General features: G+C 57.4%; 3 protein-coding genes across 9 annotated transcripts in view; 1 reads left to right on the top strand and 2 right to left on the bottom strand.

Moving 5' to 3' along the window:
* On the bottom strand, nt 2,712-5,488 carry LOC110387404. The gene is made up of 2 exons (XM_021375515.1): nt 5,402-5,488; nt 2,712-4,716 (listed from the first exon to the last, which is right to left on the bottom strand). The coding sequence occupies exon 2, from the start codon at nt 3,992-3,994 to the stop codon at nt 2,978-2,980; it is 1,017 nt and encodes a 338-aa protein (XP_021231190.1). The 5' UTR covers nt 3,995-4,716; nt 5,402-5,488; the 3' UTR covers nt 2,712-2,977.
* Nucleotides 5,559-6,930, top strand: LOC110387408 (interferon alpha-inducible protein 27-like protein 1). Of its 2 annotated transcripts, none has more exons than XM_021375522.1 (4): nt 5,559-5,704; nt 6,039-6,086; nt 6,303-6,464; nt 6,734-6,930. In XM_021375522.1, exons 1-4 carry the CDS (start codon nt 5,656-5,658, stop codon nt 6,859-6,861), a joined length of 387 nt encoding a protein of 128 aa, XP_021231197.1. In that variant the 5' UTR covers nt 5,559-5,655; the 3' UTR covers nt 6,862-6,930. The 2 variants fall into 2 exon arrangements, with proteins under 2 accessions (XP_021231197.1, XP_021231198.1); XM_021375523.1 differs by lacking the exon at nt 5,559-5,704 and adding an exon at nt 5,835-5,947.
* Nucleotides 7,166-14,604, bottom strand: part of LOC110387389 (zinc finger MYM-type protein 4-like) — a 38,249-nt gene continuing 30,810 nt past the window's right edge. For 4 of the 6 annotated variants that reach the window (XM_021375488.1, XM_021375487.1, XM_021375490.1 and 1 more), the window contains 3 exons: nt 13,043-13,291; nt 12,573-12,702; nt 7,166-11,521 (listed from right to left, as the gene is read on the bottom strand). In XM_021375488.1, the coding sequence (XP_021231163.1) occupies nt 11,314-11,521; nt 12,573-12,702; nt 13,043-13,291 (587 nt within the window). In that variant the 3' untranslated portion in view covers nt 7,166-11,313. Of the gene's footprint in view, nt 11,522-12,572; nt 12,703-13,042; nt 13,292-14,604 lie in introns of those variants that run through there. The other 2 variants (XR_002432480.1, XM_021375491.1) reach the window with 2 other exon arrangements.

The following is a 14,604-nucleotide window of genomic DNA, read 5'->3' on the forward strand; positions in this document are numbered from 1 at the left end:
TGTGGTCACGGCTGCTGCTGCGTTTATTTTCTGGGGGCTCTCCGTTGTCTCCCGCAGGCACCGGGGCTGGAGCCGAGCGCTGGGGCTCAGCCTCGTGCCCCCTCCTGCCTTGCACTGGGGTTTGCCTCTGGCCTGCGTCACAGCACGGCCACCCTCATGCTCTCCTGGCCGTGCAGCCGCTGCCTGGAGCCGCTCGGACCACACGCGGGGATGATGCCGTGACGCCGGGCTGCTCCCTGTGCCTCCAGGGGTCACAGCCCAGCGCTCTGCGGCAAGGCCCCTCCTGCTCGGGTACCACCCCGAGGCCTTTCCCTTCGGATGGAAGACGAACAGACCACGAGAAAAGAGGAGGTGTCGAAGCGGCGGGCGTTAAGCAGACGTGGTCCTGGGGTCGTTGCGTGTTGGTGCACTCTGCCACGCGCGTGCCCTGCTGCTGTCCTCCCGGGGAAATCCCCTCTGCAGCGGATGAGCGCTGGCAGCGTGCGCGCCCTGCTTGCTGCAGAGGGAAGAGCCCAAAGCCGAGCAGCTGTTCCCAGCCAGCGCCTGTGTGTGGCCGAGGTTCTTCTCTTTGTCCTCGCCGTTCTCGGTAGGAAACACGCTGAGGCTGAGGTGCCTCGCTCAGCGCATCCCTGCTGCTGCTGCTCCCTGCTCCGTGCCGTGCTGTTCCCCGGCTCAGGGCTTCCCTCTGTGCCCATTTGTCACCGCTGAGCACAGGTTTGTGACAGCGCAGCCATCCCCGGTGGCATTCCCTCACCGTGCAGCACCGGAGCACTGAGCTGCTGGGAACGCTCAGTGCCTCAGCATCACTGCACGGGGCAGGAGGACCAGGGGACCCCCCCAGGCTGCAGCGGTGGGGCACGCTGCGCCCCAAGGCTGCGTGAAAGTGAATGCATTCCACCTGCCAAACCCCTCTCCCGTCCCCCCCCCATCACCGACAGCGCTGCTCATTTGCTACCCGAGCACCGTGGTCCCGCTCTGACCTTGCACGGGGAAGGTTTCTGCATTGCTATGCATTATGATTTCACAATTAGAGACACCCATGTGTGGAAGTTAAAGGCGGAGGCGTCTGTTAGACAAACGCTCCGAGTCACGGATTTTATTTCCTTTAACATCAGCGTGCTCCGAGCCCTCGTTAAGATGATTGGGGCGAACGTTGCCATCAAGTTTTCAAGCAGTTTGCTCTTCCATCTTCATTCCTCTGCGTACCCGTGGGCTGCCCAGCCTGCCCAGCCCCAGCTCACAGTGTCTGCTTGTAGTGTTACTTGGGTCGAGACTAGAAGTAATTATTTTTAACGAAGTGTTTCTTGCAAATAAGGAGGGGAGGTTTGCTGCTGCTGCTCCTCTCGCTGCTTTCTCTGCTCCCGGCCTCTCCTCGGTGTCAGCCTTCGTGCAGAGCCTGGGGCTGGGGGCTCTGCGCTGGGTTCTGACCCAGGGTTGGTTCCCTGAGCAGGGCCCTGCCCAAGCAGAGCGATAAAAAGAGCAGGACAGGGCCCTGCATGGAGCCCAGGCTGGGAGCACAGGGGTGTTTCCCTCCCCGCGTGTTCTCACCCCTCTGCCTGCGCTGTCCTTGCTGTGACCACGTGGATTTGGCAACTGCTCCTGTCATCAGGATTCCCCGGATCGCTGCTGTCCCCCCGGGGGGCTACGGGCAGCAGTGGGGCAGCAGTGGGGCTGAGGATGCAGCCATGCTGGTGGCACTGCGCTGCTGGGCGCATCCCAGCTGCTCCCGCACTGCCCTTTGTGCTGCGCTCCCGGTGCAGAGGCTCAGGCCTGGGACATGGGGTGCTGCAGTGCTGTGTGCGTGTGTGGGCGCCCCGGGGATCCCCCTGTCCGTCCGTCTGTCCGCGCGGGGCTCCGGCTCGGTCCGTCTTTCCATTGTTCCAGCGATCCCTTTTCCGCACCCGGTGCCAAAGCCTCCCCGCTCGCTCCCGCACGCGCCAGTATATTTAGCTGCCTCGGAGCCTCTACCTTTCCTTATATAGGAGAGGCCAAACGAATTTCGCACTCTCATTATTAATAGCCCGCGAGGAGCTCTTCGGAGGCGGCCAAAAATAGCAGCGTGCAGCGCACCCGGGGCAGGGACACCGCGGGGCCGCGCTTCGCCCGTGGGTGCCGGGATGAGGTGCACCCTGGGGTCCCCCCCGGGCTGACCCCGCGCAGAGGTAGGGCCGGGGGGGGGGGACGCGGGGCGGGCGTCGCTCCGTGCTGCGATCCCATAACCCCCGCGGCGCCGGGCTCAGCCGGGTGGGTCGGCGCGGGTCCCCATCCCCGTGGGGTCTGAGCGGCGATGGGCCCCGGCGAGGGCTGCGGGCGCTGCGGGACACCCAGGGGACGCGGGGGGGAAGCGGAGGTGGCCGCGGCCCCGCCGGGGCGACGCTCGTGGCCGGGGATCGCGGCATCCCGGCGGCCCAGCGCGGGGCGGGGAGGGGGCCGTGCCCGGAGGGGCTTCCACCTGCGCCCAGCGGCACCCGCAGCCCGGGCGGGGGCTGCCTTAAATCCCTCCCTCCCTCCTCCCTCCCCGGCGAGGGAACTTCTCCCGCTGAACCGGAGGATGCTGCAAAGCTCCTGCGGACGAACAGGAGGAGTCCTATGGCAAAGTCACGGGGACGCGACGAGCCCGCTGCCACCGGAGCCCCGCGCCGGGCACCTCCAGGACAGTGAGCGCTGCGGGGTGGGGAGGGGGGCTCGGGGCGCTGCGGGGCTCTCCCCGCCGCCGGCGTTTAACCTTCAGCGAGAGCCGCTGGAAGGAAGAACCGCGCGGGTGGGGACGCGGCCGCCGCTCGCGGCACCGCGGCTCCGCTGCTGACAGCGGGGAGGGAACGGCCCCGGGCTGCGGGGGGGTCCTCAGGTGTCGGGCAGGCGGAGGAGCGGGGGTGACCCTGGGGGGGCTGGGGGTACCCCCGAGCATGCGGTGCGGGGATGCCCGGTGCAGCGGGATGGGATGGGATGGGATAGGATAGGAGGGGATGCCCAACTCTCAGCCCTGCGCATGGCGCAGCACTGGGGCAGCGCGGGCCCCGAGATTCTCCACGGCCAAAGATGAGGGTGGGGACCCCCCAGGTGGCAGCGTGCCCACCCCCCGGTTGCTGTGGGGCTGATGCACTGGCCGATCCAATGCTGAGCGGTGACACTTGGCGAAGCCACCACCACCGGGCACGCGGTTGGGGCACGGCGTGGAAAAAAGACGCTTCCTTTTATAGCCAGGCCGGGGCTGGTCGGTGCTGTGTGAGGATGTGGGACACGGCGGGCAGCCCCAGAACCCCCCCCTCTTCTTCCCCCCCGTGCCGCTGCCTCCCCCTGCCAGCCCATTTGCCCCTGTGCCCAGAGCTGCTCCTGGTGCAGGTATGGACACGGGGGCTTTGGGGTGAGTGCGGTGCTGGGTGCTGCTCTCCAAGGTCACTGTGAGAGCCTGGCCGGAGGCTGTGGGGCTGAGCCGTGGGATGGAGCCATGTGTGTCCCCAGGGTGAGGGGACACCGCCACCGCAGTGCTGGGAGATGTGCCCGGGGGGCGGCCTGAGCTGACCTGTCCGGGATGCGGCAGCCCCCAGCCCACACGCTGATGGAGGGGGCTCAGCTGCGGGCAGAGCCCTGGGCTCACAGCTCCCACGAGACCCCTGCAGCACAGCCCAGGGCCGGAAAAGCCAAAGGGGTGAAGCAGGGACATCCCTGCAGCACGGCCCCGGGACGCCCTCAGAATTCTTATAGGGCACCGGGCTGCTGCTCTGGAGGCCACCAGCGCGGGGACCCGGCCCTTGGGAGCCACGTCCCCATGGTGCCCGTGACTCTGGGCACAGCCCCATGGCAATGGGGGGGGATCGGAGCACCCCCGGGCTCTGTGCTGCCTTGGCCACCTCTGGCTCCTGCAGAGCTGCAGCACATGGGGCGCTGAGTCACGGCCGCGCTGGGTGCCCCCCCGGCCCCACAGGGTCGGTCCCTGCGTTCCCGTGCAGCGCTCCAGCTCTGAGGTTAGCGGTAGGAAGGTCATGGGGGTCATGGCGCAGCCCGGCTGGTGTCATGTTTGTCCCTCCCAGCATCGTACCTTGGCCGTGGTCACACTGTGCTGGGCCTCATGAGTCCCCCCATCCCCTGCTGTGGTGTCCAGCCCCACAGACACCCACTAATTCCCCCACTGGGAAAGGTGCCCTCGGCCTGCCCTGCCTGCTGTGCCAGGAGGGGCCGTGGGGGATGAGGGCTCCTGCACGCTCCTGGCCCTGCAATGGAGGGGGGTGCAGGGAGGTGCTGTGCCCCCAGCCCTGTCCCTATCTGCAGTGCAGTGCAAACGCTGCGTTGGCACCGTGGGGTGCTGGGGGGGCTGTGGGTGTGCACCAGAACCCAGCACAGCTGTGGGAAGGAGGAGGCCCTGGCAGGACCTGGGGTGGGTTAACGAGTGGGGTTAACGAGCGCTTGGCTGCAGGTGGATCCCATTGGTGTCGGTGCTGATCAGTGGAGATGGGGAAGGGAAGGAGCACACCTGGCAGGTTGGAGGCTGTGCTGTGAGCCCCTGTGGGCTGGGGCTGCCTCCAGCAGCAGCCCCGTGCCCGCTGCCTCTCCCTCCCAACCCTACATACTTCTTCATATGCCCATATGGAGTCGGCCGGCGTTATGGAATGTTAAGAAGTATGTATCCTTGGGCTGGGACCCCCCCGTGCTGGGACTCCATCACTTCCAGCAGCTCTGGCGGCCTCTGCGGAGCGACGGAGCGGTGCGTCCCTGGGGCTGGTAAAAAGGAACCAGATCAACTACAACTGGATTTGGTCCCCTTCAACCAGCTGCAGTGGGGCACGCGGTGACACGAGGTGACACCAGGCCCGGGGACACGGAGGGGACACAGAGGGGTAAGGAGCGGGGAATGGGACACAGGGAGGGCTGGGACCAAGCGGGTTTGGGCGTTTTTTTGAGGCTGCTGAGCAGAGGAGAGAGAGGAGCTGGAAATGTCCTGCATTCCTCATCCAGAAGTGCAGAGCTTCACCGCTCTCGGACCCTGATAAAGCAGCAGACACAGAGGGAAGGATCTGCCCCCCCTTCCCCCCCGGATCCTGCCCTGCACCATCCATCCCCGGCTGTGTGCCGCACTGGGAGGCAGCACCAAGCCCTGCCCCCTCCCCCAGCACCTTGTGTGAACCGGCATGGCAAGGGTTAAACGCTGGGATCGATCCCCAGAAACTTTGCGAAAACCAAAGCAAACAGAGGGATTTCCTGGAAATCTGCTTTCCTTACGTCATCGCTTCAATCCCCCCTTCCCCCCCCCATCACAGCGCAGGGATCGCTGCCCTCGGAGCAGGGCAGGGGTCGTGGGGGGGTCCCTGGTGTGTGGGGCTGGGGGGGGCATGTGGGTCTGTGGGCGCTGTTCGTTACGCGCTTTGGCCACTGGGGGGTATTGATGGTTTCCCTCCCCACCGACCCGGGCTCTTTTCCTCTTTTCCTTTCTGCCAGCTTCTCCCGGGATGTCTCGCACCGTCCCTGCTCGCAGCTCGCTGCCGATACGGCACGGGCACGGACGTAGGTCGCTCCGAAAGTAACGCCTCCTATTTATTACCATAGAAACGACAACAGCTACAAAGAGCACGATGGCACTGCTCCATAGAACCGACTCTCAGCTACAAAGCCCCGCTTCCCAGCAGCCCCCAGCTCTCGCTCTCTGCGTTTTCAGCAACGATGAACGGGAGCCTCCGTGCCGCGCTTGTAAAATCCCGCCCCGGCGGAGGTGAGCGCTGTCCCCGCTGGAATGCACCCCCCCCCCCCCCCCCCCGGTGTGCAAAAATCCACTGCTGGGAGCGCCCGCGATGGGGACCAACCCCGCCCTGCGGGACCCGACAGCTCCGCTCCGCTCCGCCCGGGTCGGGAGGTGCTGGGTGCGGGGAGGGGCGGGCGCTCCCCGTTCCGGGTCCGTGGGTGCGGAGCGCAGAAGGGCGCTGCGAGATCTGCGAGCGGATGCTCCAGGCAGCAGGTACGGGGCGGGGGGGGGCACGGCGGGGGGAAGCTGGGGCTGCTCGGGGTGTGAGCGCTGAGCGATGCTTCTCTCCTTTCTTCCTCCTCAGCCATGGGTCCGTTCACCAAGGCCGCCATCGGGGGTAGTGTTGCAGCAGGTGAGGGGCTCTCCCGTGGGGTGACGGCGCGGTGGGGCCGGGGAGCAGAGCTCGGGGCCGGCGCCGTCTGGTGCCCTTCTCCCTGGGGACGCGGCACCCCCACCCCTGCGCCCCAGGGGGCTCCGACAGCCCCGTGCCACGGGGGTCGGGCACGACGCTGGCGGGGGGGCCTGGGGGTGGGGCAGGGGTGGCACTAACGGCGCTGTCCCGGCGCAGGAGCGTTCCTCGTGGGCTTCCCGTTGGTCGTCTCGTCGCTGGGCTTCACGGCCGCCGGCATCGCCGCGGGCTCCGTAGCCGCCAAGATGATGTCGGTGGCGGCCATAGCCAACGGCGGCGGGGTGGCTGCGGGCAGCACCGTAGCCGTGCTGCAGTCGATCGGTGAGTTGGGGCGGGTGGGCTACAGGAGGAGCTTGGGGTGATGAACTCGGCTTGCTTTAACCCTTGGGTTCATTCACCCACAAGTACGGGGAAGGGATAAAGCCGTGGTGGGGAAGGGGGTGGGGGCCTGCTGGGATAAGGGCCCCTGGGCTGCCGAGAGCAGCGCTCGTGTCCGTGCGCGACGCGGGGGTCAGAAGCGGGGGGGCGGTCAGAAGAGTCCTCGGCTGCCTCCGCCCCGCGCTGACATCGGCCCCTCTCTGTCCCTGCAGGAGCCGCGGGGCTGTCCCTTGGTGCCAAAGTCGGGCTGACCTCCGCCTTCGCCTCGCTCGGGGCGCTGATCGGTTCGAAGATCCCTTCCGGGGAGGATGATGAAGCCGAGGAACCAGCTGCTGCGTGACCAGCGCTGGGACCGTACCCTCAACCCAGGGCAATGAGAGCGTGAACTCAATAAACGTGAAGCAGAGGAGGTGTCCTGGGGGCTGAGTGTGTCGGCGTGCGGCGAGGCTGGGGCTGGGGCCGGGAAGGAGGAGGTCGGGGTTTGTGGCTTCCAGCTCCTGGGGTCGGAGCAGCTGGAGAACGCGGTCGCAGTGCTCGTGGGACCTCGATTTCCGTGTGTGGGACTTTGGGGGTTTGTGGTGGGAGCTGCTGGGGGGCTCTGCTGCAGGAGCGAGCCAACGTAACAGGAAAGGACGAGGTACTCCTTCACCGAGGTTAAAGGTTTTTAATCACTTTTCCAGAATACAGATACGATTCAAACAAAAACTATTTGGGGGGGGAAGGGTCTCGGTAATTCATTTATTAATACCATACATTGAACTCTATAAATTCTCATATAAGGAAAAGAAAAGTCTTTTTCATCTAGGTTATGACGCGCTGGCGACCTGTTTAAATCTTTTGGAGTGACTCTTTGCAGCCGTATAGCACCTTTCATCACGGGGCTGCAAAGCATCCCGCAGAATTCAGCCTCATTGTGCCCAAACGAGGTAGGAAAGTCCGGCCCATTTACAGAGAGGTGCAACCGAGGGGCGAGGGAGCACACGCGGGGTATCAGCACACAGCAGCAGTGAGCACGCACCGGGCCCTGGGCTGCAGGGGGAGCGGGCAGGAGCAGCCCCACCAACCCCTTCCCCCGAGGGCAGAGCCCCTCCGGCTCCACGAGGCCTTTCCCGAGGGTTCTGCCTTGTTGCCTGACAAATAAACGGGGAGGGAGGAGCTGAGGGGCTCCCGTTGCAGCCCCCTGGTACTGCAGGTATGATGCCCGTGGGCTCAGGCTGCGTGGGAGCAGGGGGTCGGCAGCTGCTGAGTGCACTCGTGCAGGTGGGAGGCAGCTGCAGATTCGGTGTTGGAGGCTTTATTCAGCTCGAGAGCTCCCTGCAACAGATTTCCTCCTTCCCTCCAAGCAAGTGCTAACCTACAGCGCTCCTGGCTTTTCTTTGATACAACCCCAATCTCTGCTGAAAAAGCCCCTAGCTCAGCGGCCGTTCCTGCAGACATTGCCATTTGCCCAGGGATGGAGGAGCTGCGTCCTAGGTGCAGGAACACTTGCAAGCCCGGGTTCTCGACCTGTTTGTCTCAGCTGGGCCCCGTGCTCACATTCACCGCTTCCTCTTCACTTCTGCACTGCTCACGGGATGGAAACGCGTTGCCCGCTTGGTTACCAAACCCAAAGGCTTGGCAGCACGCTCGGCAGCACCGCCACGAACCCGGCCCTGCAGCTTTGCTGCTGTGAACACACCTGCAGGAAACGAGCAGGGACTTCACTGCAGCTCTGAGGGGACAGCGCTTGGCTGGAGCCTGCAGCCAGAGAAACCCAGCGCCTTCCTCCAGCTCAATTGTTCATTAAGGTGGCAGAGCGCTCCCTATGATAACGGAGCTTCTTTTGGCACCTCTGCAAACAAACACCGCCAGGAAAGCTGCACGACCCTGGGAACTGCAGCTCCCTATGGCAGCACCCTCGGCCACGAGGAACCTCCCCAGCCGGCAGCCACAGCCTCACCTCTGTGTGCCGAGCCACAGCCGGGCACGGCGTGTGGGCAGGGGAAGGCACACGGAGAGAGGAGGCATCCAGCCCAGCCGCAGGGACATCGCCTTCCTCGCGCTCATCTCTGTGGTTCCTCTCTCCGCTCTGAGACCACCACGAGATTTTTCTCCTTGAGAGAACTTGCCCATCAATGAGCAGCGCCCCACGGCTAGCGGATGACTCAGCTACCTCTTATTCCAAACAACTTTTTCTACGTAGCGGTCAGGACGTCAGCGCCGCGTCCATCTACGCACCGCAGTCCTCCAAGCCCAGGACCTGGGTCACGTGCGTGGCTGGGAGCTCTGGGCAGCCCCGATAGCCCCAGCACAACACCAGGAATGGAAACTGAAAGCACTCGCTCTGATCCTCGCTGCGCCCAGCCCTGTCTCAGAGCCATAAAACCAAAGCAGTCAGTACCACGGTGAACAGCTCTGCCTCCAGCCAGCCTCGCCGCTAGGGATTTACCTCTCCTTGCCAAGAGAACACAGGGGGCAAATCCATTCTAAGTACCTGGAAAAAAAAAAAAAAGAAAAATGGACATACGTGGAAGCGTTCACCAAAAAAAGATGGCCTTCAGAGAAAGCAAAATGAACGCGTCGCTCCTAATGTACAAACATCCTGCTTTATTCTAGGGGAATGTGCCCGCCCATCCAGGGGCAGCTCCCCCCCCCTGCTCGGAGCAGCGCTGCTCCGGGTGCTGCCCAATGCTGCTCAGCCCCAGGCAAAGCAGAGCATGGATGCAGCCTGGCACGGCCCCGAGCTGCTGCACTCACACGTGGGGTGCCCAGGAACCGCGCAGCTCCCGGCTCCTTCCCTTCTCCAAACGTTGAGGTTTGGACACTGCTCCGTGCAACGCGTGCGGCTCGGGCTTCTTTTCACCCCCCCTGCAGCCCCAGCCCCTGGGTCACCGAGTTCTTTCTTTTCCCTTGGAACACTCTCGGCCATCCCGGCACAAAAGGCCGTGCCTGCTATCCAAGTATTTTAACGTTCCTGTGGGGAGGGACAGGTCCGTGCTCACAGAACATGGAATGAACCTGCACCACGGCTACGTACGGATTACAGCCAGGGATCCTCCCCAGGAGCACTGGGCCTGAGCAGGGAGGGAGCAGCAGCTCCGAGCAGAACAGACACACACGGGTGGGCTTCGATCACACAGAACCAGGGGCAGCTTTTACTTTTCACATAGTTTTCTGTATTAAAAAATACATCGGTGAAATCTGTTACAGGCAGGGACGGGACTACCGAGTACACAACGTCAATAGGCTACTTTCTGATTTTATTTTTGTTGTTGTCGTCGTTGTTAAATTACTTCCGTTACTGCTAAAAAAAAAAAAAATAATAATTAAAAAAAAAAAAAACAAACAACCAAAAACCAACAAACGGAAACAAAACAAAAAAGAAAATATTGTTCAAGGCTGTTGATTTTCGTCTCTTGAAATTGTAGTGACAAGATCAAACATCAGACCCCTGTTACAGAAGATGGACAGCTTGGCCAGAGCTGGATAAAAACAGCACAGTTCTCTTCGTTAAAAACAGCTTGGGTTTCCAATGAGGCTGCGGTCGCTAAGTCATCAGAAACACAGAGAAAACGGAGATAGGGGCAGGAGCTGACAAAGTCCTGTCCTTACACACAACGTGGGAGCTCTCCTCTTCCAAAAGATGCAGTAACAGCCAAGCCTTGAGAAAAAGTCTCTTTCGCTTTCCACCGTCGTGCCTGCGTCTCTTTGGGTGGGGTGGGAAGCAGAGGTGCATGGTAGGTTTCTACCATAGTTCTGCTGTCGGAAGTAATACTGCATCCTTTGTACAACACTGCACGCACTGCAAAGGTGGGAAGAGAAAGACTGCACGTATCTTCCATTTGAAATGACCAGGCCCTCCGGATTTGCCCTCCAACGTAACCAAAACCACAGGGGTAGGGGAAAGAGGAGAAAGGAAAGCTGCCTCAAGGGGAAAAAAAAAAAAAAAAAAAAAAAAAAAATTCCACGCACCTCAGTATTTGCTAGATTATCATCAACGGACTGCAGAGCTACCGGGCTAGGAAAGGGATTTTCTGCACGTACCCCAGGACAGTCACCCTCCCGTCCACAACCCAAAAGTGTTCGTCCCGTTGCGTGATCGCTCTGAAGCTGGGCCTCCAGCATTCCTCTGTACCACGGGCCCAGCAGCCGGGCTTGGCCGCTGGCCTGGGCTGAGAGCTGGGCTCTGGCAGCCTGGTTAGGGTTAGGCCAGCCAGCCTGGGCAGCTCCCACCCCGCGGCCTCCGCCTCCCGAACATTTGATCCCGCTTTTAAAAAACATTATAAAAGCAGATTGGTATTTCTAACGGAGGTTGGCTGGTTGGCTCCGGCACCACCGTTATTCTCTCCTGTCCTCGTGAAGACCTCCGAGATCTCCACGTGTTCTTTGGGAGCAAGGGCTGCCAGCCAGCAGGCTGAGAGGTCACGCGAGCCACAGCCTAGCTCTCCATGCCTGATTTCGTGATGGTAGATGTTCCACGACCGTTTTCCTTTTAAAAAAAAAATAATAATAAAAAAAAAAAAATCTCAATTTGTTTTAAAACCCTAAACAGATAAAGGATTTATGCACCACGCAAACAGGTTAGTTCAACTTGAATTTGTTCAGAGGATTCATCGCTGCCTGCTGCAGGACGTTGTTTCTTGCAGCTTACGTAGCTTGTCTCCTTCCAGTTCCAGTTTGTACATCTGCTGTGGTTCCAAAGATGCCTGTAGGTGACATGATCTTGGCTTATTTAATAACACATTTTCCAAAAGCTGGACGTATTCACAGTTTGGTGCTTCTGATGTATTCAAAGGAAAATACCCCGCTTCAGTTAGTCTGATAACTCAATATCAGAGTCTTCTGATTTGACTTTGGCAAGTTCTTCGTGTACCTCCCTCACCATAAGAATGCGAGTTAACATGATGTCCAAAGTTCCCGGGTCTATTGGCAATGTGGAATACCACATGGGGCTATTGGGTACACAGGAGCGCTCGGGCTGAAGGTAAAATACATCACTTCTCTGCTTCACGCTTTCAGAACTGTCGGTGTAAAAAAGAAGAGCACATTACAGCTTTAAAAGTCTTACTCATAAAAAAAACGACGGAGAAACAACGAAGAAAATGGAAGTTACACTGAGGTTACAGCACTGTAATTCAAACAGTATAATTAAGACCTTTTCATTAGTGAATTGTTTTTCCCTCGTCAGCCTGTAGTATCATCCACACTGGACTCCACGACTGGAGTCTTCATGTGATTGACAGATGCATCTGACATTCAATCTCTGAACGGAACATCCCACTATCCCACAACTGCTGCATGCTTTGGGACAACGAACGTTCAAGGAGCAGCAAAACTAAATCCCAGCTTGCTTCTCCTGCTGCAGAATGATGGGCCCACCTGCCTGGCAGAACGACCATCAGACCCTGAGGAAGATCTCCGTGCTGGAAGGAAGAGCCAAAGTCCTGCAGAGCAAGAATCCCCCCTGCTTGGCCTTGGAGTATTCACATTAAAACAGCAACGTGAATTCTTACTGCAGCTTGTACCACTGCAGGGGCTCTGCAGGAGCTGATATACCTCGAGGAGCATGAAAATGTTTTCTCAGCCCAAGGACAGCTAACATCTTCTAATGATACACAAGTGAATACAAGATAAGGAGACAAAAGAGGCAGGGCAGCTGCTAGGCACGCCTTTGCCTCAGTAATGGGACTATTTGGAGGAAGCTCACTGTGCTTTTTTGAGGGTGATTTATTTGAGTTTTAGCTGACACTAATGAGATCCTGTTTCATTCTGTTTGTGTATTTTCTTTGAAGAACATCATGCCCCACCTGCTCACAGACCTACCTAAAGCTGGTACCAAACAGGAAAGACAAAGTGATCTGTATCTGTGTCCTTGCTATATAGTCTCTAACTCCTAAATAAAAATTAATCTCACATCACAGCAAGCAAAATCCATCACAAAATCCATCATCACTTTTGCCTGAACCACACTTTTCCTATCCTCTTTCACAAAGAACATGATGTCTGAGAGTCCCCCCCCTGAATTCCTGTTCTAATCGATGTGCAGATCAAAAATTAAGTTCTACCACTTACCATTTTGACAAGTAAAATTCATAAAGTCGGACCGGACATCTCAGGGGATTATCTGCATTTTCAGCCATTTCCACTGCTGTTGAAATCTCCTCATCTTCACCGCGTTTCCTTTTGCCTACAGAGAGTTTATCTGGATGCACAAAAACGGAATCACTCGAGTTCAGTGAAGAGCAGCACATGAAGAGTTACACAGAGTCCTGCAGCCTAGCACCAGTCTGACTGGACTCTGCAGCACCTCCAAACACGCTACTTGAGGTGATTATCTGGTTCAAACAGAATTTCTCTTTAAATCATCCCAGAGTGTTTCAGAATTCCCAGAGTTTGAAAACGTGCAGGATAACAGCAGGCACCAAACTACCCATTGCTCTGCTGACTCCGTGTTTTTCTCCCCTGCCCTTTTCAAGAAAGGAGTAGATAACAAAAACACGACTGCAGACATTCAGGTGATCACAAAGCATTCACTTGCTTACCTGATTCTACCTCTTGTTTTTGAAAGGGTGGGAAAAAACGTAAATATGTCGTCTTGGTATTGTACTTCAGAGTTCGGGTCCGTCTCATAACATGGGCAAAGGACAGTTTCAGGTGCTCACTGACATTCTTTAATTGAAAGTATTTGGTGTTGAAGAATAGCAGTGTGTTCAGTAGAACTATGGGGGAATATGCACCCAGCTGTTTACATTCCCACAAGTGTTCCTCTTCTATTCTTGAGAACATATAACCTAGAAAGAATGGGCAAAGAAAGAAGAAGTGTTACTTATGTGATTTTAGGACAGATCCTCATACTCAGTTACAAAGGAATGGAATGGCTTTTACAGGCTGCTGGCAATCTAGGAGATTTTCCCCATCTTCCCAAAGCAATGAAACCCTCATACACGAGCAGAGTAGGATGCACAAATGAACACAATTACGTTGGCAGATTCTGTCAGAGATGCACGTGAGTCCTCTTTCAGCTAACCTTGTACACAAATGAACTGTGTATTAGAACAAAGCTGGACCTATCATAGGTAACTGCAGTATAAAACCAAGAGCACTGCATGCAAGAACATAAGAGGGAGTGTGCAGAACCAAGCTGTGGAACAGCACCATCTTCCAGTACCTGAAGAATGGACAAAGGTATATGAAGGAAGATTACAGACATCAGCAGAATCTCACTAAGTTTTCACTGCACTGCATTAAACCAGAGCCAGCCAACTGCAAAGATGTCCAGCTCCTGAGACATGGAGCATGAGTTCAATACACCTCACCTCTACACACAAATAGCCCATTTTTATCATCCTAAGTTAGGAAGAAGAAATGGAGGCTGATGAGAGATTTGTTCTGTAAGAAAACTTCACTGTATGCAGTTACCTATAAGTAACTGGGTTATTTCAGTACTAACAGAAAGTTCAGATTCTAAATTAAAAGCCAGTTTCAGATCCACGTATGGAGTTGGCAATATCACTCAAGTTTTGGTGGTAATGTGAAAAAGATCTTACATACTAATATTGCTGGTGAGCAGCTTTATAAGCTGCATGACAATAGGCTAAGACCAATTAAAAATATCTGCAGAATTTGGGAACTCTTAATGTGGAAGTGATTGAGGTGAGAAGAACTTGAGTTGAGGAGCTGAGACAAGACTCCAGTGATTTCCCAATGTGACCCTCTGATTTATCAGAAGTATTTCCAGTACTGATATGGAAATACTTCTGCAACTCTACACAGTGCTTGAGATGAGAAACCCATCTCACAATTCTGACTACCTGTATTCAAAAAAGATTAGCGAAAACTTGAGGGAAGAGAACTAGCACGTTGACTATGAGAATGGGAAGCCTTTCTTTAAAGGAGCTGAGAGACTGATCAAATGAGGGAAAGGTATCTTTAAGTGTAACCCATAACTGGTAGAGACAGACACAAAATCCATGATTCTAGTCTACCACAAACAACTGCATGGTGGAGGAAGAGGAGACTAATGTGAATGTCTCAGATCACACCCTTCTTGATGGCACGGAGAAAAATATTCATAATAAGGCTTTGTCATGCAGCTACACAAAAT

The sequence above is a fragment of the Numida meleagris genome, chromosome 22 (assembly GCF_002078875.1).
Source record: "Numida meleagris isolate 19003 breed g44 Domestic line chromosome 22, NumMel1.0, whole genome shotgun sequence".
NCBI classification, from domain to species: Eukaryota; Metazoa; Chordata; class Aves; order Galliformes; family Numididae; genus Numida; species Numida meleagris.